The sequence below is a fragment of the Chrysochloris asiatica genome, unplaced genomic scaffold, assembly GCF_000296735.1.
Source record: "Chrysochloris asiatica unplaced genomic scaffold, ChrAsi1.0 scaffold00117, whole genome shotgun sequence".
In the NCBI taxonomy this organism is placed as follows: Eukaryota; Metazoa; Chordata; class Mammalia; order Afrosoricida; family Chrysochloridae; genus Chrysochloris; species Chrysochloris asiatica.
Window position 1 is genome coordinate 5769820 of NW_006408635.1, and position 24728 is coordinate 5794547.

General features: G+C 44.5%; 1 protein-coding gene across 2 annotated transcripts in view; it reads left to right on the forward strand.

The window, feature by feature from the left end:
- ARID1B (AT rich interactive domain 1B (SWI1-like)) overlaps positions 1-24728 on the forward strand; it is a 533326-nt gene that overhangs the window by 81949 nt on the left and 426649 nt on the right. Inside the window, exon 4 of one of the 2 annotated variants that reach the window (XM_006868451.1) lies at positions 3986-3991. The exons of the other annotated variant lie outside the window; for it this stretch is intronic. Within the exon in view, the coding sequence (XP_006868513.1) occupies positions 3986-3991 (6 nt within the window). The remainder of the gene's footprint in view (positions 1-3985; positions 3992-24728) is intronic. 2 annotated transcript variants of the gene reach the window in all.

Genomic DNA, 24728 nt, shown 5'->3' on the forward strand with positions numbered 1-24728 from the left:
TCTATGGGTCGGTACAGACTCGATGGCACCTAACAACAACAACAACAACAACATGCTGTGATAGAGGAGTCCTGGTGTGGCGCTGTGGGTTAATGTGCCAGACTGCAAAGCCGTTTGAACTGCAACGTTGGCACTTCAAGCTCACCAGCTGCTCCTTGGAAGCAGGGTCACTATGGGTCGGAACCAACTGGATGGCACTAAACAACAACAACAACAACAACCTTTCCAAGAAGCCAAGGGGCAGTTGTTCATACTGAACAAGGGAATACTGAATGGTTTAAAATAAGGAAAGGTGTGCACCAGGGTTGTATTCTTTCACCATACTTATTCAGTCTGTATACTGAGCAAATAATCTGAGAAACTGGATTATATGAAGAAGATAATGGCAACAGTATTGAAGGCAAACTCATTAACAAACTGTGACATGCAGAATAATACAACCTTTCTTGCTATAAAATTGAAGACGTCTTAAAATACTACTGATGATCAAAGACCATAGCCTTCAGTATGAATTGTGCCTCAATATAATTGGGGGGAAAAAAACAATCAAATCCTCACAACTGGCCTAATGAATTGTTGTGGTTAAGTGTCATCAAGTTGGTTCCGACCCAGAGCGACCCTGTGTAGGGTTTCCTGGAAGCAGCTGGTGAGCTTGAACTGGCGATCTTGCAGTTCAAATGACTGCAGTTCGGCGCATTAACTCACAGTGCCACATCAAGACTAATGAATAACAGTGATAAATGGAGAAAAGATTGAAGCTGTGAAAGACTTCATTTTGCTTGGATCTGCAATCAAGACTCATGGAATCAGCCGTCAAGTAAACAAACTTGCATTAGATAAATCTCTGTTTTGTTGTTGTTGTTTTTAATTTCTTCTTTTGAGGTCCACAGTCCAGTACTTTATTTTAAATCAGTAATTTCAGATTCTGAAAAGAAAACTGAAGAATAGCAAGGTGTTTTTGGAATTCTTTTTTCTGTATACCCACTGATCTAAAACCCCACAATATCCAGCATACACAAACCTCAGGGAAGGGTTAGTAAACACACTGGTTGAAAGCACGGTGCTCCTAGCTTCTGAATGGAGTGATCCCACATAGAAAGCACAGAATACAGCACAACCTCAGAGCACCTGTTTCACATGAAGTGAACAAAACACACTAGCAATTTCTCTGTGCGTAATGGGGAACCTACATGGGCTAGAGGGCATTTTATGCTCATTTAAAAATCAGGCAAGTTGTCGGTATGCATTTTTCAAATAATTTGGAGAGCAGTGCAATCTTGTGTAGGATGTACTGGCTAGTGTTGTCTTTGTTGGCATTGACAGTCTTGCACAAGAGCTCTTTAAAGTGTTCAGGAGCAAAGATTACTGAGGACTAAGGTGCGCCTGACCCAAGCCATGGGATTTCCAATAGCCTCATAGGCATGTGAAAGTTGGACAGTGAATAAGGGTGACCATAGAAGAATTGATGCGTTTGAATTACGGTGTTGGAGGAGAATATTTAAAGTACCACGGACTGCCAGAAGAACAAACAGATCTGTGTTGGAAGAAATACAGACAGAGAATGCTCCTTAGAAGCCAGGACTGTGAGACTTCATCTCTCATGGTTCAGCCAGATTATCAGGAGGCACAGTCCCTGGAGCCAGGACCTAATGCTTGGTAAAGTGGAGGGTCATCGAAAAAGAGGAACACCCGCAATGAGATGAACTGGTACAGTGGCATCAGCAATGAGTCAGGTATACATACCAGCAGTTATGAGGATGGCACAGAACTGGGCATCTGTTGTTTTATTCTGTTGTGCATAAGGTTGCTATGAGTTGGAGCTGACTTGGTGGCACTTAACAACAACCAGGTGTTTTCAAAATTTTGCCCTCTGTATGCTTCCACCACATTTATGGATACATTTGCAGCAAAGATCAATATCCAAGTGCAAATATCCTCTGTCAGATCCTTGTATAATTGTGGGCACAACCGTACTGTCTTTCCCACACCTGTTCAGCCTGTGTGTGTAAGCATTCTCTCCCCATATCACTGTGATTGCCAGATTGTTTATGTGGAAGTGTTTCTCTCTGTTCCCTTCAGCTCTTGCAACCCTCCCTGTGTCTTCTCTTGCCTTTGTCATTCTTTAACCAACTCACTCTTATTGTATATCACCTTTCTCTTCACTCAAGTCAACACATGTCTACCCTCTAATCAATGGGCTGCCCGCCCTCCCTTCCACCCCTGGTTTCCATGAACTTTTTGAAGCCCTCTTGAAGGTAGAATGCAGTCTGTCCCTGTTTGCTGTGTAGAAACACGCTTGAGGTTGAGATGACAACTCTACTGGGAATCGTTGGAAGAAACAGAGAGCTCTAGTAACTTGCTTACTCATTTGACACCATACTGCTTTCTAAGTCATCCTGAAAATACATTGGTATTGTACCACAGCCCAAGTCTGAATAGAAAATGTTAGGGTTTACATTTCCGCCATCACTGCTCTTCTCTTGTTGTCATAAGGGGGCCTAGAGAGCTTTGCTTGTTTTTTTTTGTTTGAAAGCAAGTTTTTATAAAGCGTAACGGAAAGGTTTTTTCTTTCATGTTACTAGCTGGTAGATAACTGTTTATGGCAATTTGATTATTTTTATATGCAACAAATGTTTTTCCAGGCAATTTGTCTTTAAAAAAAACCCCAAACTTACCCCACTGCCATCGAGTTGATTCTGATTTATAGCGACCTTCTACTGGGGTTCTGAGACCGCAGATGTCTATGGGAGTAGTCATCCTCATCTGTCTCCCATGGAGCGTCTGGTGGGTTTGAGCCACCCACCTTACCCAACACCTGACACTTAGCCCCAGCAGGTGTCTTAACTTTCCCGAAGAGCTTTGAAAACAAAACGTTCTCTGTAGTTGGAAATGAAATTGAGAAAACACAGTGAGAGGAAGAAGATGGGTGAGAGTGTGAAGGTAGGAAGGGAATTGTCTTAGTTGTCTAGTGCTGATACAGCAGAAACACCACAAGTGTTTGATTGTGACAAATAGAAATGCATTCTCTCACAGTTAAGAGTCTCGAAGTCCAAATTCAGAGTGCCGTCTCCCTTTGTCGGCTCAGAGGAAAGGTTCTCGTCTCCTGTCAGCATCCGTAGGCCCAGGGTTCCTTGGCGATCTCCATGCATCTTGGCATCAATCTTCCCCCTGGATCTAGGAACCTCATGGTGCAGGGACGCACACTCCCTACTCCTGACTCTGTGTTCCTGTTGGTAACAGGTCTCTGTTTTCTGCTCACTTTTCTCTCCTTTTATCACTTGTCAGATTCAGGTGTTGCAGGCCACGCCCTTGTGACTCTCCCTTACCTAGGAGCAGGTTTGTGATGGGATTAAGGGTGGTGTGTTCCACCCTTAATCCTCCTGTTGGTTTCTCACCTAAAATCACGTCCTGGGGATCATCTCACACAAACCACTGAGAATCCTGGCCCAGCCAAGCTGACCCTGATTGTGGAGGGACACAGTGAACGCCATGGGAGGAGCTGTCCCAGGAGAATGAGGACAGCTTCGGTTCCATTGGTGTGGCCCCGTGGACGCGCGTAGGAGCCTCGCTCAATTCTAGCTCCCTTAGGAGGACTCCCACTTGAGCAGGTTCTAGAAAGTGCTGGGACATTTTGGTGCTGAGGTCTAGGTGAAGTGTGTGTAACACAGCATCCTTTGCCACTAAAATAGCCCCAAACCCAAATTTGTAGCCACCGTGTTATCACTTGTAACAGCAGGAGTTAACCAGCACCCCAATTCCTTTATAAAGAAGTAAGTTTAATTACTGTGTTCCCAGGACATCGCCAAATTAATCTCCATTGATTGGTATTGACTCACTGAGACTTATTTTTTTTGTAAAATACCAAACAAACCAGTGGACTGGCTCTTTAGAGTTCATTAGCCGCAAGCAAGGATGTTGATGTTGTTGTTCAGTACCCTTGAGTTGGTTCTGACTCATAATGACCCTGTATAGGGTTTCTGAGGAGTGGCTGGTTAGTTTGAACTACCTGTGGTTAGCAGTCCAGTGCTTATCCTAGAGCACCACATAATGATCCCGTTTAAGTTCCATAAAACACCAAGTATTCAGAAACACAGGGTGAAACTTGTGAGAACTGGAACTTGATGGGACTGCATTGGTTTTCCTGGTCTTACAAGTTTCCCTTGCAAGTTGGCTGTACTGTTGAGAGCAGGCCTTTGCTCGTGTACTGGCCTGTTCTGCCTGCTGCATCCAAATCTGTCTGGCTTCAGGAGCCACAGGTGGGAAGACAGGTGACTTGGTGACATCTTCAGGACCTCTGCTGCCTCATACCCACCTTCACTTAACGTGTTGAGCTTCACAACTCTGGACAGCTTACGTGTGTTCGTTTGTAAGTATGTGCCTTTGAGCTTGAAAGCAGTTTTTAAAAGATGAAGACAAAGAAATAAAAATAAAAGCAGATCCCAAGAAGCGTAACCGTTTGTTCTAATGGAAACTGTCAGACAGAACTTTTAGGTGCCCGTGGCACTGTAGGTTAATGCACAAGGTCGGCAGTTCAAGCTCACCAGCTGCTCCGTGGAAACCCTATACAGGATCGCTATGGGTCGGACTCGACTTGACGGCACTTAACAACAACAACCACAACATTTACGAGAAGTGATGTACGAGGATGAACATACAATGCTCAGAAAAACTGTTGATTTTGGCGGGTAGATGTCCACGCTGATCGGAATGTGTGTGCAAGCTTAATGATGTGCTCATTCTCATACACAGCCTGTTTTCTCTTCCACACATGCAGAGAATCCTCAAAATCTGCTTGACTTAGGAAAATCGAGCATGAATAGGACTTTGTTTCTGGGAGAGGCAGACAAGGAGGGATCGTTTCAGATTTACAGAAAAGTTGGACTGATAACACAGAATTCCCCTATACACCCGACCCAGTTTCCCCCACTTAACCTGTCATGTCACTATCATGCACTGGCCCTAAACGAGAGATGGACACGGGCGCAGTGCTTTTAGCTGAACTCCAGGCTGCATTTGGAGTTCCCTAGCTGATTCCATCTGTGTCCTGCTTCCTTCCAAGGTTCTTGTTGTTGAGTTAGTTCTGACCCATAGAGATCCTGTATAGGGTTTCTGAGGAGCTACTGATGAGCCTGAACTACGAACCTTGTGGTTCAAGTTGACTTTGCAGTCTAGCGCATTAACCTACAGTGCCGCCCCAGAACTCCACGTGACGTTTGGTTGCACGGCAGTCCGGTCTCTTCTGGTCTCATTCCCAGGCCTTCTTTGGGTTTCATGACCATGATAGACTTGAGTTCAGGCCAAATAGCCTTTAGCATGTTGCTCAATTTGGGTTTGTGAATTTTCTTGTGATTTAGACTAGGGTTGTGGGCTTTTGGCAAGACTATAACAGAGATGAAATATCTTTCTCATCACATCTCATTGGGGGTATTTCATACTCGGATGATGTCACTGGTGATGTTAACTTTGATCATACAGTTGAAGGTAGTGGTTGCCAAGTTTCTGAGATATAAAATTGCTCTTTTTCCATTTCCTCACTTTGTTATTTGGAAATGAGTCATTAGGCAAGATTTCAGAGTTTATGCACAAGTGCGAAGAAAGCTAGCTAAGGGAAAGATAACAGATAGCTGTTGTTGTTGTTAGGTGTCATCGAGTCAGGACTGACTCATAGCGACCTTATGCACAGCAGAACAAATCACTGCCCAATCCTGGGCCAACCTCACTTCTGTTGCCATGCTTGAGTCCATCGATGCTGCCACTTGGCCAGTCCATCTCCTTGGGGGTCTTCCTCTTTATATCTGACCCTCCATCTTATCAAACATGGCATCCTTATCCAGCAACTGGTCCCTCCTGACAGTATGTCTAAAGTATGAGAGACGCAGTTTGGCCATCTTGGTAGATAGATATAAAAAGACACAGACACCTGTGTAGTTTTTATTTGTAAATATCTTTTGCTTTGCTTTCATTGTAACTAGATTGAAGTTTTCACTTTGCTTTTGTTTCTTTTGAGAGAGATTAAATTAATCTTGAAGGAAATACAACTAGAATTCTCTCTAGAAGCAGGGGTGGTGAGACTTTGTCTTGTTTCCTTTGGACACATCATCAGAAAGACCAGTCTCTAGAAAAAGACCTCGTTTGTGGTGAGGTAATGCTGCAGCAAACATGGCGACAATGACATGGCGGACAGGAGAACCGTAGCAGTGGTTTCAAGCATACAATGCGAGTGAAGATGGCACAGTACCGGGGGATGTTTTGTTGTGTGAGGCACAAAAGGTTGCCATGAGTCAGAGCGGGCTAAGCAGCAGCTAACAACAGCAGCTAGCATGACCTTTATAATTTAAGTCAGGAAACGAGCCCAGTTAGAAGTACTATTGCGAGAGTCAGAATTGCCACCTCTCATGGTTAGGACTTGAGGTTTTTGTTCCTAAGCCTTTGTAGATAACAAAGTTTCTCTTACCGTTCTTGTCCCCCAATCTGCCCCCCTGTAGTTTTCCCTGTCTCAGTAAGTGGACCTCCATCCATTTAGTTGCCAAGACCAAGACTTCACAGCCATCCTTGACTCTTCTTTTTCTCAACCTTTCCATTGCTCAGATGATCCCTGTGACTCTTCAAAACATCTCCAGAAACTCATGCTTCTCACCATGGGTTTAGATGCCTGTTGTTATTAAGTGCTGTCGAGTGGGTACCGACTCACTGCAACCCTGTATAGGATTTCCAAGGAGCTTCTGGTGGGTTTGAGCCGTCAGCCTTGCCATTAGCCCTCCAGTGCTTACGGTATAGTGCCACACCTGGATTTCCTAGATAACTTAAGATGAAGACGTTTCAATGCCTGAGATATAGTGCTAGCAGAGGGGTTTCCCGCCATTGCAGCGCTGGCTGTTATGTACTGTCAAGTCCATTCTGACTCAGCAGTAACCCTATAGAGCAGACTAGAACTACCCCACAGCGTTTACTTGGCATGCATTTCTCTCACAGAGCCGCAGGATGGGTTTGAACTGCTAACCTTTTGGTTAGCAGCCTTGAACTTAACCATGGAACCACCAGGATTCTTTGTGCTCTGTATTTCTTTTCTTCTGTGCAAGCTCAGGCTGAAGCTGAAGAAGATGAAAACAAGTCCACCAGAGCCAAAAGATGACCTTGAACATAGCCTACCTGAATTTTCAGATCATCTCAAGAAGAGATTCAGTACATTAGACACTAATGACCGACGGGCAGCAGAGTTGTGGGATATCATCAAGAAGAAAGCAAAAGGTCATTAAGAAGACAAGAAAAAAGGAAAAAAAAAAAACAAACACAAAATGGATGTAAGAAGAGACTCTGAAACTTGCTCTGCAGCAAAGAGATGCTAAAGCAAATGGAAGAAATGAGGAGGTAAAAGAGCTGAACAGAAAATTCGAAGGGCAGCTCAGGAATACAAAGTCAAATATTATAATGAAATGTACAAAGATCTGGAGTTAGAAAACCAAAAGGGAAGAAAATGCTCAGCATTTCTCAAACTGAAAGAATTGGAGAAAAAAATTCAAGCCTCTACTTGAATGATTCTTTGGGCAAAATATTGAATGATGCAGAAACATCAAAAGAAGAGGGAATGAATACACGGAGTCACTGTACCAAAAAGAAGTAATTGATGTTCAACCATTTCAAGAGGTAGCATATAATCAAGAGCCAATGATACTGAAGGAAGAAGTCCAAGGTGCATTGAAGGAATTGGCAAAGAACAAGGCACCAGGAATTGATGGAATACAAATTGCAATCTTTGAACAAACTGATGCAGCACTGGAGACACTCACTCATCTATGCCAAGAAATTTAGAAGACAGCTACTTGGCCAACTGACTGAAAGAGACCTGTATTTGTGTACCCATTCCGAAGAGAGGTGACACAGCAGAATGCAGAAATCATCAGAAATATCATTAATATCACATGCCAATAAAATTTTTTTAAAGATAATTTAACAGCATCTGCAACATTACATTGACAGGGGACTGCCAGAGGTTCAAGTCGGATTCAAATGAGAATGTGGAACAAGGAATATCATTGCTGGGGTCAGATGGATCTTAAGTGAAAGCAGAAAAACACCAGAAAGATGTTTACCTGGTCTTTATTGACTGCACAGAAACTTTTGACTGTGTGGATCCTGATATGCTATGACAACACTGCAGAGAATGAGTATTCCAGAACGCTTAATTGTGCTCATGAAGAACCTGTACATAGACCAAGATGCAGTCGTTCAAACAGAACAAGGTGCACGGAATGGTTTAAGATTAGGAAAGGTGTGCTCCAGGGTTTTACTTACTCCATCTGTGTGGTGAGCAAATAATCTACGAAACTATTATATGAAGAAGAACGGGGCATCAGGATTGGAGGAAAATTGATTAACAACCTGTGACAGGCAGATGATACAATCTTGATTATTGAAATTGAAGAGGGCTTAAAATGCTTACTGATGAACATGAAACACCACAGCCTTCAGTATGGATTGTACCTAATGTAAAGAAAACAAAAACCTCACTACTGGACCAATAAATAACATCTTAGTAACTGGAGAAAAGATTGAGGTTTCAAAGACTTTATTTTGCTGGGATCCACTATCAACACTCACGGAAGCAACAGTCAAGGAATCAAACAATACCTTTGCATTAGGCAGATTTACGCACAAGACTTCCTTAGTGTCGAAGAGCAAAGATGTGAATTTGAGGACCAAGGCAGTGCAGTGGTTAAACTCCAGGCTGTTAACTGAAAAGTTGGCAGTTTGAACCCGCTGTAGGCTCTGTAGGGGAAAGATGTGACAATCTGCTTCCATAAAGAGTCAGTTCTGACTCATAGTGACCCTGTATAGGGTTTCTGAGGAGTGGCCAGTGGGTTCGACCCACTGATTTTGTGCTTATCCTACAGTGCCACACCTTACAATCTTGAAAAACCCATGGGACAGTTCTTCTGTCTCCTGTAGGGTCATTATGATTTTTTTTCCTTTGGCTTTATGGTGTGGGAGTATTTAGCATCTGTGTCTTTGCTGGAATAGCGTAAAGGTCGATGTGTGCTTATGGAAGAAAATCTCAAAGTGACATTTGAGTTTTTCACAAGTGGAACTCATAAGCTGGATCTACTGTTCTTTGCAGACATTATTTTTCAGAAGCCTTCTGTGGCCAGCTTTTAGAAAGGTGTATTACTGGACTTCGTTTAGACCTAGCTGTAGGCTCCCCACCCCCACCTCCGCTTGTTTCCAGAAGCTCAGTTATCACAGGCACCCTTAGGCGTAATGCATGCAGACCCCATATGTGTCAGAATAGAACAAAGTGCTCCATGGGATTTTCATTAGCTGAGTTTTCAGATGTCGATAGATAGCCAGATCTGCCTTCTGAAATCCCTCTGTTGTGATCCAGAACCTCCAACCTTTTGGTTTATCAGCCAAGGGCATGAACTCTTACACCACCAGGGACACTTAGGAATAAAGCCATGTACTCTAGATGCATAAAAAATGATACATGTTTGTGCTTTATTCTAGTAGTTGGTATTGCATAGTGCTGTCGAGTTTGTTCCAACTCATAGTGACCCTGTATAGGGTTTCCAACGAGCACCTGGTGAACTTGAACCACTGACCTTGTGGTTCATACCAACTTTGCAGTCCAGTGCATTAAGTCACAGCGCCAGTTGGTGGTAGTGTTAAGTGCCACTGAGTCAGTTTCAAGTTCTGACGCCCCTGTAGAAGGGGTCTGAGGCTGTCAGTCTTTCAGAGCAGCAGCTGGTGAGCCCCACCCTACAGGTTATTAATTCTCACTTTTTAGGAAGAGTTGGTTCCAACCCATAGCCACCCTATATAATGTTTCCAAGGAGCAGCTGGTGGGTTTGAACTGCTAGCCTGGTGGTTCTCAGTGCCTCAGTGTAGATGTTGTCATTTTCCTCACCAGTCACCCGTCTTTGCTGAAACTCTTTGTTACTTGTAAAATGTGAGCACCTGTTAGCTCTGGGGCCCTGACTTGAATGCTGCTCCTCCCTGGGAGGGGTAAGGCTGGTTCCACAAGGTGTTCTCCCTCTCACTCTTGGTCCTGAGTATTCACTTCAGGGAAAGGCTTTTGTGACTTTTACCACTTTCACAACCAAACTGTTTTCGGCTTTGAACTTTTTTGTTGATGCTATGTGTTTTCAGTTATGGAAGACATGCAGAAATCAACGAAAAAACACTTTTTTTAAAAGGTAGTATGGATTTGATGAAATTCTGGTGTGGCAATGTCAGATAAGGACTAGACTGCTAACCACAAGGTTGGTGGTTCAAACCTACCAGCTACTCCTTGGAAACGCTGTTCAGGGTCACTGTGAGCTAGAACTGACTCAAGGGTACTTAACAACAACAACAGTATGGATTTGAAGCCTAACTCCCAAGTGATAAGATTGTTGGGTGAGGCCTGCTTTTTTCAGGTTCGTGGTTATGCAGGTTCCTCCAAGTGGATGGAGACTGGCAGTACACCTGGGATGGCAGCGTCCCAAGAAACTTGAGATGCTCAAACTGTTGGTGGGCAATACACGAACGGGTTAAGAAGTTGAAAATTGAATGTTGTTGTTGTTGTTGAGTGCCTCAAGGTGGTTCCAACATACAGCAACCCTTTTTAGGGCTTCCAAGGAGAGAGACTGGCGGGTTGGAACTGCCGGCCTTGTGATTGGCCTCGCCTACAGCGCAATGGCAGGATTCTTACTATATCTAGCCCTCTAAGTTTAGAGTCTTGTACTGCTGTCATAACAGTTAAGATTTGTGTCAGCTTGACTGGGCCAGGATTCTGTATGGTTTTGCAGTTGAGATGATTTGAATTGATAAATGAGTAAGAGGATTATGGAAGGATGGGATTGTTGTTGTTGTTAAGTGCCCTCGAATTGGTTCTGAATCCTAATAATCCTGTGTAGGGTTTCCCAGGAGCAGCAGGTGGGCTACATCACCCTTAATCCCACCACCACGCTTTTTGAGTGGGAGTCTCGGGGGTGTGTTATGCAGCACGTTTTATCTTATAAGAGATAAAAGGAGAGACTTCATCAGAGAATGAGGGACCTACTACCATCAACATGGGAGAGCTGGGAGTGGAGTGGCCTTTGGACCTGGGGTCCCTGCACCCTGAAGCTCCTAGATCCAGGGGAAGATTGATGCCAAGGTGTGTGGAGATCGCCAGGGAATTCAGGGCCTACAGATGCTCCAAGAAGACTAGGACCTTTCCCCCGAGCCGACAAAGAGGATGCTTTCCCCTAGAGTCGGCACTGTGACCTTGAACTTCTAGCCTCTTACACTGTGATAGAATACATTTCTGTTGAAGCCATCACTTGTAGTATGTCTGTTATAACAGCACTAGAGAACTCAGACAGTTGCCTTCCTGGTGTTTAGTTTTGTAATTATTTTCTATTTATGCAAATGAAAATGGTTTCAGTGCTCAGGTAGAGCTTTTGATTGACCCCTGATGGGACAGCAGTGCCCAGAGACTCTTGGAGGAAGCGGTAAGTGAGGGAGGGTGTTGAGCTGTATGTGTGAGCACAGATTGATTCTGAAAAGTCCCTACTGAGTTTTGAAAACTCATCTGTTGGTTCCAGATAAATACCATTATGTTCGACCTCCATTAGATTTGCTCTTATTTTCGCTTATAACAGGATATTATCAAGGTTTTCTCCCAGTTGCCATCAGACACTTATTGAGAGAACCTTGTTGTTGCTAAGTGTTGTCCGTCGACTTGGTTCTGACCCACAGCGACCGTGTATAGTGTTTCTGAGGAGCGACTGGTGAGCTGAAACTGCCAACATTGCAGTTCAAAGCAACTTTGAAGTCCGGCACATTAACCCACAGCACCACACTAGACAAAACAAGTCCAAAAATCTTACGTCACGTTGATTCCTACTCATAGCGGCCCTGTGGGACAGTATAGGACCTTGTTGTTGTTGCTAAGTGCCGTCGAGTCGATTCCAACCCATAATGACCCTGTATAGGATTTCTGAGGAGCCGCTGGGGAGCTTGAACTGCCGACTTTGCAGTTCAGACGGCTTTGCAGTCTGGCAGATGAACCCACAGCACCACCCCAGAACTCCTGTAGACCCTTAGGAGAACTCAAAACATATCTCAGGAAATAGATGTGGGCAGAGGTCCTTGGAATGCGGAGGGCTTGGTGCTGAGGAGGAGATCTAAGAACACGCTCTGGAAACAAAACTGTGCAGGGCTTCCTGGGATAAGTGGCTGCAGTCTTGGATCCTGGAGTCGGAGTTTGCTGGTTTACAGAGAGGAGGTTGTTCCCTAGGGGTGCTTTGAAGTCAGACTAGCCTTTAAAGAATTTTGTGAAGGTTACAACAGTTTTTGAATTTTAAGTGTGTACAAGGTTATGAGGATAGAATCTAGCCTCCCACTTCCCCGCCTTCTTGAGCCTCCCAATTTTCCTTTCATCTTTGCCATTTCGATGATCCGATGGACCAGTTCAGAAAGCAATAAGGCTGCTTCCTAGAGCTGATTGGGTCTGTTGTGACTTTATGGAGTTAACTGTTTCTCCATACTTTAAGCTTAGAGTTCCAGAATAAGAGAAAATTATTGCTCAGTTCATGTATCAACAAAAAGGAAAGAAATAGAATGTGCTTATAAGAATTGCTTTAATAAGTAGACATTTTCTTACGCCTGAATATATATATATATAGCCTTTATTGTGATTTGGGTGAAACTTTATGGGGAACATTGTTTTCCGTTCAACAGTTCATGACACTTATGATTTGTGACACTGATTGCAACTCTCACCAAGCACTCTTCCGCTTTCGTCCCTCTGTCCTATCCTTTCCCGCCTTCTGAGCTTTCCTGACGGGTAGAAGCTGCCCTTTCGATCTCACGTGTCCACTGTGGTTACCTCCTTGTTGTTACCGTTCACCTTCCAGGCGTGTCCATCATGTGGTTTAAAGTGGAGCCATTGGGTGCGCTCAGTTGCAGCCTGAAAGGCGTTTAAGGGCCATAGTCTTGAGGTCACTGATAGTGTTGTCTGTGTATTAGTTTCGATTTGTGACAGGTTCTTATTTCTTAAAGCAAAATTCATCAGCAATCTAGACCACAATGCCAAACAATGGATTACCTTTGTTTACATGTAACTGCTGTAATTTTATGATACAGACACTGTTTTGTATGCTGATAATTCAGGTGTAAGAAAATTTGGCTAATACCATTCTAAAATGTCTACTTGTTAAAGCAATTCTTGTAAGCACACTCTATTTCTGTCCTTTTTTTGATACATGAACAGAACAATAATTTTCACTATTCTTTCATCATGCTTTTTGCTTCCCAGTATTTCTTGTGTCTTAGCATTTGTTACATTGTTGTTGTTGTTAGGTGCCATCGAGTCAGTACCAACTCATAGTGACCCTATGCACAACAACAAAACACTGCCTGATCCTGTATCACCCATACAGTCGTTGCTATGTTTGAGCCCATCGCCGCCGCCTTTGTGCCAATCCATTTCATGGGGCCAGGGGGGTCTTCCCCTTTTTTTTGACCCTCCATTGCTCTTATGTTAAAGGTAAGATGTAAGACTGGTGTTAGTATAGTATTAGGAACCAGTTTGTTGACCTCCAGAGTCACCATGAATCAAATCAAGTGATTACTTTGGAAGACAATGAGCTGAGGGCTGATGTAACTTTGCTGCTGAAGGCCTACTTTCTCCCTGATGATCCCCGTTCTCATGTGTGGTGCTGTAGGGTAAGAACTGGATTGTGAACTGTAAGGTCGGTAATTCAGGCTCATCAGCTGCTCTTCGGAAAGCCTGTACTGGGAGTTGGAACTGACTCTGGCACTTAACAACATGTGAGCAACCAACACTGCAAATGCCAGTGAACCCCAGAGACTCGCCTGCCTTTTGGAAGACGGAACGTGAACTCATGTCTTGATGCCTTAGCACAGCACACAATACTTTTACTACCTTTACTGTGGTGTTTTGTGGACAGTTGTGTTGCCATGGTAGATTCTCACCTTCCATGTGGGAGATTTGGCTTCTGTTCCCGGCCAGCTCACTTCATGCACGGCTACCTGTCAATGGTGTGTTGCTAAGATGATGAACAGGTTTCAGCAGCTCTTCCAGACTTAGAGGGGCTAGGAAGAAAGACCTGGCTGTCAACTTCTGAAACTCAGCCATTGAAAACCCAATAGATCCAACTTCGACTGATCTTGGGGGTGGTGCAGGACTGAGAGCAGTATCTTGTTCTGTTGAGTCGGGGTAACTCCGTGGAAGCTAACAACAGCTCCGATAAGGTAAATTGCAACGTTCAGTGAAGTTCCGTAAAGATGATTGTGTAAGTACCAGCCATTTCCCCTCATGGCCACTGGCTTCTTCTTCTTAATGAAATGTTTCCTGGTTCATCCTGAAGGATCTTTTGTCTTTCTTTTTAAAAAAGAAAACAGTATTGCTGTAGGAAGTAATGTCTCATGTATATTTGTATTTGTTGCTTGGACATTTGGCTCCGAAGACCAGTGTTAAAGAGAGTCTTGTATGTCCCTCATAGAGTCCATTGATTGTGCCCTTGGGGAGTTCACACTCCCTGGAAGGAGACATGCATTTAAAAAGCATTTCAAAAACTATTTCCTAAAAAATGAATATCCACAGTTATTTTAACAACACAAAACAAGAAGCATCAATGAAAAAAGACCCTTAATGAAAATTACCAATCCCTAGCCCACCTCTCCTTAACCATAAATTCATTCCCCAGAGAGATATTTTCAACTCTTCATAGTTTACTCAAGGAGCTCAGTTTATTCAAGGCTAGGACTTGCTAACTGCAAGGTCCCCAGTTCAAACCCACTAGCCATTCCGCTGGAGAAAGATGAGGCTGTCTACTGCCGTTAAGATTTACAATCTTGGAGGCCACACAGGGTTGCTATGAGTTAGAATTGAGTTGATGGCAGTTGGTTTGGTAGTTTGCTTTTATCGGTTTATTCAGGTAGCCTCAGTGGTGCAGTGGCTAAAGTACTCAGCTGCTGCCAAAAGGTTGGCCGTTTACAGTCCAGGAAACTATTGGGCAGTTCCACGCTGTCAAGTGGGATTGTTATGAGTCTGAAACATAACAGAAATGGTGTCTTTTGGTATTTACATCTACATTTCTAAAGGCTATACCTATGTTGCTGTTGTTTCATTTTTCAGGTGTAGGCTTTATCTGTTGACTCCACTTTCATCTGTTTCCTGTGGTCTTCATTATATCCTAACTGTTAGGTAGCTCTCCCATCAGTGTTTTCATTAGTGTGACTGTAAAATTGCTGTATACAGTTGAGCCATGGACTGTGAATGTGTTTCCTTAATATACCAGTTCATGCTGTATGGAGTTGATCGTTGCCTCCGTGTTTCACCATTTGTAAAATGTATGCATTATTAATTTACCCTCAAGTTGTGATTGCAAGTAAACAAAAGAACACACCAGTGACCCTAGAGGTGAATTTGACTCTTGATGACTCCCCTGTGTCAGAGTTGAACGGTGCTCCATAGGGTTTTTAGTAGCTTCTTTGTCAGAAGCCCATTGCTATGGTTTCTCCTCTGGGGTACCTGGGGGTGGAACCGCCAACCTTTCGGTGCGCAGCTTCACACTCAACCATGTGCATCACCCGTAACACCTCCTCTCAGAAGGGTGGAACCCGTTAGTAATCAAGGCGGAGTAAATGTTTCTTCTGCTTAGGTGTAATAGTTAATATTGTTAGGTGACGGCGAGTGGGTTCCTGTGTGCAACAGAATGAAACACAGCCTGGGCCTGCACCATCCTTACAATCACCGTTATGTTTCAGCCCGTTGTTGCTGCCACCATCGTAGTCCATCTTGCTGAAGGACATCTATTTTTCTGGCCCTTGTTGCTGTTTCTGACTCATAACAACCCTGTATAGGGTTTTTGAGGAGCAGTTGGTGGGTTTGAACCGCCGATCTAGTCGTTCGCATGCCAGCGCTGAGCCTATGCATCACTAAATGACACAAAGTTCTCTCTCCACTGGTGGGTGTGAACGATGGGAAAGGGAGCCAGGCCTTTTTGTTTGGGAACTCTCAGATGCTGGTGTGTATCACTCCAACCAGGCGCTGCCTAGTGACCTGGAAGCAGAATGGACCAGCTACCTCGGCTCAGATGCTAGGCTTCCCTTTGAGCTCTTCTTCCTCACTCGTTTCTCTCTCTTGCCCACTTCTCTCACTCAGCCTCTGCGGTGGTACCCCTTGATTTGTTTCTCTCTCTTGCCCACTTCTCTCACTCAGCCTCTGCGGTGGTGCCCCTTGATTTGTGTCATGATTGGGGGACAGTTGGTGAGGAGGACTCTGAAGTCCTCACTCAGTGTGTCCTACCAGCCGTGCACTCTGTCTTCAGAGTGAGCTGGTACCTCTGTTTCCTGAGCCTTTGGGGTCCACACTTTGATCACCTAGAATGCTTGGCAGCTTTAATTCTCCAAAATGTTGTTGCTCTTACCTCACGTTCTCTTCATCCTTGGGAATTTATGCTTTTTCTTTTTAAAATTCCTTTCCTGTCATTTTAACAGGGTTCCTTCTGTAAGGGAGTAGAGGTAGACCTGAGTATATCCTGACAGTATGAAAGTCTCCGCAAAGACGGCTTGCATTAGGCAGTTTTCTCCTACCAACCTGTTGTCTGCTTGTGAGAGGATTGCATCGTGCAGCCGGTCGGGTTGCTATGAGTCAGAATTGACTGGACCGCAACGTGCTTGGTTTTGGTTTGACCTGGTAACATGCTAGACTTTTCAGTGCCTCAAGGAATTTGTCCACTAAGAAGAAGCCTATGAATAACGAATGGAACAGCACGGCCCAAGTATCCTGTGCTTGGCGGGGAGCCCAGCCTAAGTGGGCTGCATGAGGGGGGCAGGGGCCTATGTTTAGATGAGCCAGGAAGAGCCTCTTGAAAGTCAGGAAGTGCTGCTGGGAATGATGCTCTTCCCAGCTGTGTTTAGGCCCAGTGAGAAGAGGGCGAGAAAGGGGCGGAAGAAGGAAGACCACTGAGTCTCCAGGTCTTGCCATGCTGAGGAGAAATCTGGGCCAGAGACTGACAGGAGTTCCCAGTGAAGGGAAACTGAAAATAGAGCTCTTCTGAGAGAGATCCTAGGTGGAGAAGAATGTTTTGGAGGTTAATTGGATGTGAGGACAGATAGTTTAAAGAAGTCAGAGGTGATTCTAGAGATTGAAACTTTAAGGATCTATAGAATGTGGGTACCTTCTATTGTAAAACGATGAATAGAGATTTGCAGGTAGATGCAGTGCTTGCCTGCCCTTTGCTTTGGGGAGGGGAAAAACAAAGAAACAAACAAAGACAAATTAAGTTAAGCATTGGGAGCTTATATGTAGCCGGAGTATTTTCAGGCAGTAGTTCTGGGTCTGTACAGATACTGAATGTGTTCCATAATGGTTTTCCAAGTGCTAACACCCCTGCCCTGAAGCCTCAGGAAAAATCCAGTCACTAAAACAGTAAAGGAGAAAGTGAAACAGTTCCACCTGCTTATCCTACCCCCGCTCCCTTCTTTGGACAGTTCTGCCATCGTAACTGATAACTAAGGCCCAAGACAAAGACTTGTTGTGAATCTTTAGTTCTCAACAGATGAAGTGTTGCTCATTTAAGGCGGTGTCTCTGTATGAAAAAACAAAGAAGAATGACCCTAATGGATCGTCATCCCAGATTTGAAATGAGAGCCATGCACTCCTGGCCCTGAGCATTCGGTGGTGGCGGTGGCGGCAGCAATGGCGGCGCTGGTAGTGGGGGTATGGTATTTGTGTTTTATCTACAAGAGAACAGCCCTACCTCGTCCCTGTGTGTGTGGCCTGCTGCCAGGGCCAGTGTGAAACAAGAATCAACAACAACAAGCTGTTAGAGTAATTGTAACAGAAGTCAAGTCTGTAGCCTTCTGTGTCAGGTTGGTTTGGCCAGTGTTTGTGTTCACGTCGCTGTTGACGTAACTATGTGTATGGCCTTTAAAAGCGATTGTGCTGTCAGGGTGAAGTGTCTGACCTTTCTGTGGTACCAACATGATGTGTGTGTCTTCACAAAACACCAGTGGACGCTCTGCAAAGGCATCCTTCCTGAAGGACCACCAGGGTCAAGATCAGAGGTGGATGAAAACCACAGGCCAGCCTGGCTGGAGGTGACTCTTTCCACACTTTCTGGTGCCCTGGTGTTGCCCTGGTCCTCAGGCCCCTGAAGTTAAAAATATCCAGTGTGTGGTCCGCCAGCTGGCAAGAGGCCAGGCTTTTTATAGCGGCGTCTGGCCTGAGAGTGGAGCACAGCCGTGTGTGTGTGTGTGTGTGTGTGTGTGTGTGTGTGTGTGTGTGTGAGTGAGAGGGGTGGGGGGGGGAAGCCCTGGTGGTGCTGGGAGGGTCCATCCAGCCCTGTAGGCCTGCCTTCCCCAGAAGCCTTAGCTGTATTGTTTGACATCCAGCACAGGAGTAATCTGATGCCAGCCCCTCTCTGTTATCTTTGGTGTAAGGTATTTGTGAAAATAACCAAGGAGATGACTTTAAGTTGCAACAACCCCCTCCCCTCCCTATTATTTTTGAAGACTGTTGTGCCATCTGCTAGGGAGAAACTTCCCTCTTTAAGCACATAAACTTTAATTAATTGAGCACCAGGTTCTTGGAGAAACATATTAAATGTCAACAATTTGGGGACATTTTGTCTTTCTTTTTGGTCTTCTGTGTCCAGTGGCACAGAAGAAATTGTGTCCAGAATCTCTTTGGGATGATGAACACCACTTTTTTTTTCTTTCCTAAATTGTTGATAATTGCCTGGTTTCTTCCCAAAGTATTCCTGTTACTCTCCAACAACCACCTGGGAAATGGCTCTCAACTCCTCTTTTGCTCCACCCCCAACCTGGTGGTGGTTGTCGCTAAGTGCTATTGAGGCCTTTCCCAAGGACCCACTAGTGAGTGTGAACTGTCAACCTTGTGGTCCTGTACTTTTCCTACAGCACCACACCAGGACTTGCTGGTTACTGTCTCATTTATGAAAAGCAGAGGGTGAAAATCAAAGGCTATTGACACACATTGCTTTATTTTTTACGGAACATTGACAAGACGTTTGGTAAAGGGAAGTAGGATGCTACCGAATGTGAAGATACGTGACCTCATGCTAAGACTTCTGAGTGTTAAAACAGCGGAATGCCAATGAACACAGAGAAACTCCCGCGGGCCTGGGGTCTACAGGAGTCAGTATTTGTTTCAGCAATACTCTGCTCATGTTGCTGTTGTCTTTGTGTGTTCTTCTGTCCTGACACGTAGATACTCACATTAATTTTTTTCTTCCTGCATTACCACTTGATAGATGCGGGGGCGGGGGGGGGACAAATATTTGTGAGTTTTATTTTTGGGGGGCGGGGGACAAGTTGTTTTGTTTTTAAGCTCCTAGAGAGTGTCTTTGGTAAGCTGATTGTAACAGTTTGTATAGACCCGAGGAGGGAAACCGTGTCATTATCCCTGAGGCTGATACTGAAGGAGGTGGCTCACTTCCTCTGTGGAGTAAAGATGAGCAGTGCAGGGCACCAGCTCCCTCACTGGGACGGGATTTGCTGTAGCATCACCGCTGGGCAGTGTTTTAGAATACTCTTGTTTGCAACCAAGTGGTGTCTGTCAGAACCTGAAATCTTCTTGCCTTGGTCTCTCTGAACAGGTAGCACTGGCATCATTATTTCCTCCTGTTTTATAGTCTGTGTTGTGTACTAGGTTGTTGTTGTGTGTCCATGACCCTGTGTAGAGTTTCCGAGAGTGGTTGATGGTTTTGAACCACCGACCTTGTGGTTGCCAGTCCAGCGCGTCTCCTGAGTGAGTGAGAAGATTCCTTTGAGCTTGTTCTTTGCATCTGGGTGCCTTTTGTTTTTGTAGTTAAAGAGTAGTAGCTCAGTTACAACTTAGAAAGTGGACGAAATCCATCGGTCAGTAGTTTATTGACTGATACCATGGGTAAAGTGTGAGACTGCACACTGTGTGTGTGGGGGGGGGGGGGGGGGGTGAGAGTAACTTACCCACAGGTGCCTGACAGGCAGCGCAATAATAGGGGCTTCAAAAAGTTTGTGAAAAGTGGAATCAAAGCGTAATGGGATTTTTCCATGAATGTTTTGAAGGACCCCCTCTAATATAAGTTGTTGTTGTTAAGTGCTGTCGAGTCAGTTCTGACTCACAGCGACCCTGTGTAGGGTTTCATGGCTATAAATCTTTGCAGGAACAGAAAGCCTCATCTTTCTCCCGAGGAGCAGCTGGTGGGCTCGAACCACTGACCTTGCGTTTCACAGTTCCCTGCATGTTGTATAGAGACACCTTATATGGTGGCATGTGGGAAATGGGAGCAGAGCACTATAATAATCTCTTACATGGAAACTTAGAGTATAGTGATTTTTATTCAGCACAAAAACAGCTTCTCAGTGGTATTCACTCGTTTCACAGAAAGCTGTTGAATGCATGGTGCTGGTGGTAGTGTGTTGTGGAGTCAGGTTTTCAGTGCCATGGAGTCAGTTCTGACTCACAAAGACCCTGTTACAGGGTTTCCAGTGAGTGGCTGGTGGGCTTGAGCCACTAGCATTACTGTTAGCAGTCCAGTGCTTATCCTATACCTACGCCTTACCGGGATTTCTACTCATTGAGTAGGAACCGATTCAATGACATTTAACAACAATTTACACAGAAAAGACAAATGGGAAGGGCCAGATAAGGCTGGAAGACTCTATTCCCTGGAGCTAGACTCCCTTCCAATGCTCAGGGCTGTTCCCTGGACGGCACTAACCCTGGGAATGGGGTCCCAGAACCCCTGCCTTGGAGAAGGAAGGCATCAAGACATTCTTTTTGTTTTCTCACCTTTCATGCTACCATCCAAACCTAATGGGGTGGGGGGTGGGGGGTGGGGGGCACTCATTTCTTGTTGTTTTGTGGCTGCCGTTCTCTGGGTTGCGGAGTCCCTGAGATCTAGTCTACCCAGAAGTGTCTGGCAGGTCAGGTGATCTACTTCTGAAACATTCTCCAGAGCACAGCGCTCCTCTGTTCTCCTCCTGGTGCCGCCAGGAGTTGGAATCGACTCAGTGGCAACTAAACCATGCTTTTTTTCTGGTTCTTGATACTCTGATGGTGGTGGTGTGCTGTGGAGTTGGTTCTGACTCATAGAAACCCTGTATAGGGCTTGGTAAGGAGCTCTGGTAGCGTAGTGGTTATGAATTGGGCTGCGAGCTGCAAGATCAGCGGTTTGAAACTACCAGCGTCTCCACGAGAGAAAGGTGAGGCGGTCTGCTCCCATAAAGATTTACAGCCTCGGAAACCCTGTGCAGGTTCGCTATGAGTCGGAACCAACTCCACGGCACATAACAACAACAACAACAGCATAGGGCTTGGTGGTGGTGTGCTGTGGAGTTGGTTCCGACTCACAGACCCTGTATAGGGTTTCCAAGGCTGTAAATCTGTATGGGAGCAGAAAGCCTCATCTTTCTACTGAGGAACTGCTGGTAGTTTCGAACTGCTGACCTTGAGGTTAGCAGCCCAACTCGTAACCAACCACTGAGCTACCAGAGCACCTTTGATACTCTGATATTTCTGATATTTACTGTATATTTTGGAAAGAATCCTAAGGAATCTGTTTTTTTTAAGAGGAATGTGTTTTAGAAGGGACTTTTTTCACTCTTTTGACAATAAATTGGACCTACCTTTGGAGACTCCCCTTCCCTAAGCTGGGATAGTCCAACTGTTAGGCTGTTTCAGAACTGGCCTTTCACCTTTGCATTTCAGAAATAATTTATAGCTGTAGGGTGTCATGGGTGGGTTTGAACTGGGCTTGCAAAATGTAACATAGACTTTTGCAGTGATGGTTAAAAATTACTACTTCAGCATCCAAATGACTAAATACAGTAAATTTCATACTGGCTGCAGTTAACTGATCAGCATACTAATTGGTGGTGTGTTTCACATAGTAGACTAAAAGAATGGAAAAGCCCTGCACATGTCCAGAGCTGAATTTTTACTTTTCCAAAAAAGTCTCAGCTAGAATACACCTAGTAAATAGTCTTGAGCAAAATGGATGGGCAGTGAACAGATGCTTGAGGACTGGTTTCAGTCCGCCTTTTATCTCTAAAGGTGTTACGGTGGCATTGTTATCTTAGTATTGCCTTGGTCTAGAAAAGAGTATTTTCAAATATGAATTATTTACATGCGTTATTACTAATAGGGGAAAATTATGTTTCTACTCTTATGTCTTGGAGTCCTGGTGTAGCGCTGTGGGCTAATGTGTCAGACTGCAAATTTGTTTGATCTGCAAGGTTGGTGGTTCAAGCTTACCAGCTGCTCCTTGGAAACCCTTTACAGGGTTGCTATGGGTCAAAATCGACTTCATGGCACTTAACAACAACAACAACAACTCTTAATGTCTGGCAGAAGCTTTGTAGGGAGTTTGTGTTTAAATATTGTGTTCATCCAATTTGCAGTAACTTTGCTAAAATTTGTTTTTGTGTTTAAGGCTCTTGAAAAAAACAAAACAAACAAGGCCAGTGATTGGACCTTCTTTTTTAATACAATGTTTTTGTCAAAATTAGTTTCCTGCTAATTTTCTTTCCAACCAGAAGGATACAATTTTTCCCTTTCAATAAAACGTTACCAACAGCAGATGTTTTCCCAAAATTGACCGCAAAGAAACATGTCAAGACTAACTCAGGATTCTGCAGAAGGTTAAGCTATGATTTAATTACAACAATTGACTTTCGGGCTCTATTAATAGGTAATGGCTTGTATTATGTTTTCCCCGTGTCTGTGTGAGCTAGTGCTGCCCTGTGTTTTAGACCTTTCCGATTTGATCGTTAGCTTTCCCAGAGACAAGACTGGACGTAGTGTTCCAGCTTGAACTTAATGCCGTTTTTATAATTAATGTTCCTGCTTCTCCATTTGAGTCCTGGTGTGGTACTGTAGGATAAGCTGTTCACCACAAGATCAGGAGTTCAAACCCATCAGTCACTCCTGGAAACCATATACAGGGTTGCTATGAGTTGGAACTGACTAGATGGTACAGAGCTACGATATCTCTATTTGACTGAGGAAGCAAAGGAAGAAGAATTTACCAGATAAACTTAGAAATCAATCCCCAGCCTTCTCTCTGTCTTGATGAGATTGCCATCAAATGCAGTGAAGTCTTGTCAGAATGTGTATGGGAGAAATACTGCCTAGGAACGTGAGGTGCGACCGGGAGAGAGAGATGCTTTGTTTGTATGAAAGTTGCTTTGTTTGTATGAAAGTTGCTCTGTTTGTATGAAAGTTGCTCTGTTTGTATGAAAGTTGCTCTGTTTGTATGAGAGTTGCTCTGTTTGTATGAAAGTTGCTCTGTTTGAGCGCTCTGTTTGAATGAACAAGGTGTGTGCTGGTTCTTTCGAATCTCACAGTGTTTAAAGGACTAGATTAGAAAGTAGAGCTTCAGAATTCTAGGCTTCACCCCAGCTTTAGATCTTAGAACTTGTTAAGTGCCGTCCAGTCAGTTACGACTCATAGCGATGCTGTGCGCAGGGTTTGCAAGGAACAGGTGGTGGGTTCGAAATGCGGTCCAGTGCTGATCCTACAGGACCACATTGGCCTAGGTCAGAGAGTGTTACTCAACTATATGAGGGGGTGTAAAACTGGTTTGAAATATGAGGGAGCATCAAAAAATTTGTGAGAAAATGGAATGAAAAGATAATGGAAATTTTCCACCCAAGGTTTTGGAAGCACCTCGACTGATGTTCGTTTAAAGAGCCTTAGGGTTATCCAGGACTCCTGGTGTGATGCTGTAGGATCAGCGCTAATCTATGAACTACAAGGTTAGCAGTTCAAACCCACCAGCTGCTCCTTGAGAATCCTACACAGGGTTGCTGAGTCAGAACTAACTCGACGGCACTTAACAGCAACAACAGCATTGGGTGTCCAAGGAAGGTTCGGGAATGGTTCCTCATGGTTGTTCTGGAGCCCTGGGTGTTGTAAAACTCCCTGGTGGCACTGTGGGCTAAGCATTGAGCTGTTTAGGGGAAGATTAGTGGTTCAACTCTTCAGGAGGAAAATGAGGCTGCCTGCTTTCATAAAGATTGATAGTCTGAAACCTGAAGGAGCAATTCTTCTCAGTCCTTTAAGGGTTACCAGGAGTTGAAATCAACTCAGTAGCAGTGGGTTGGACTTAGTCTTGGTGGTCCAAATGGTTAATGTGCTCGGCTGTTAATTGAAAGATTGGAAGTTCAAGTCCACTCTAAGACAGTTGAAAGAAAGCCCTTGGAAATCCTGTGGAACACAGCTCTACTCTGACACACACACCGGGGCACCCCCTAGTCAGAACTGATTTGGTGGCTACCGGTTTAGTCAGTCCAGGTCTCTGAACTGGTCATTCCATTTGTGGGGAGGACTTTGTTTTTGGGTGGGGCAAGGCTTCATGGAGTGGGCGTGGGCATAGCTGGAGGCTGACTTCTCTAGTCTTCCTTTTGTGGATGGATGGAGGACTGAAAGCCCAGGTTCAGTCGTCTGACCCTTGCCTCCTCGGAGTTGCTGCTCAGTTTTTGTTGTCTCATCTTTTATGGCACAAATATTCCTTTTTGGTTGCTCTTCAGTTCTCAAACTAAGCGTGAGCCTGAGCGTCGGCCCCGGCCTCTGTCCGATGGGTATGATAAATCCTCTATAGGCTTTTACCAGGGTTAAACAAGATGATATTTACAAAGCGTGTAACACTGCTGGAAGTCACTGAAAACCCCATTTTTTTTGGGGGGGGGGGTTGGAAATGTTAATGGATGTTTTCACAAAACATGTG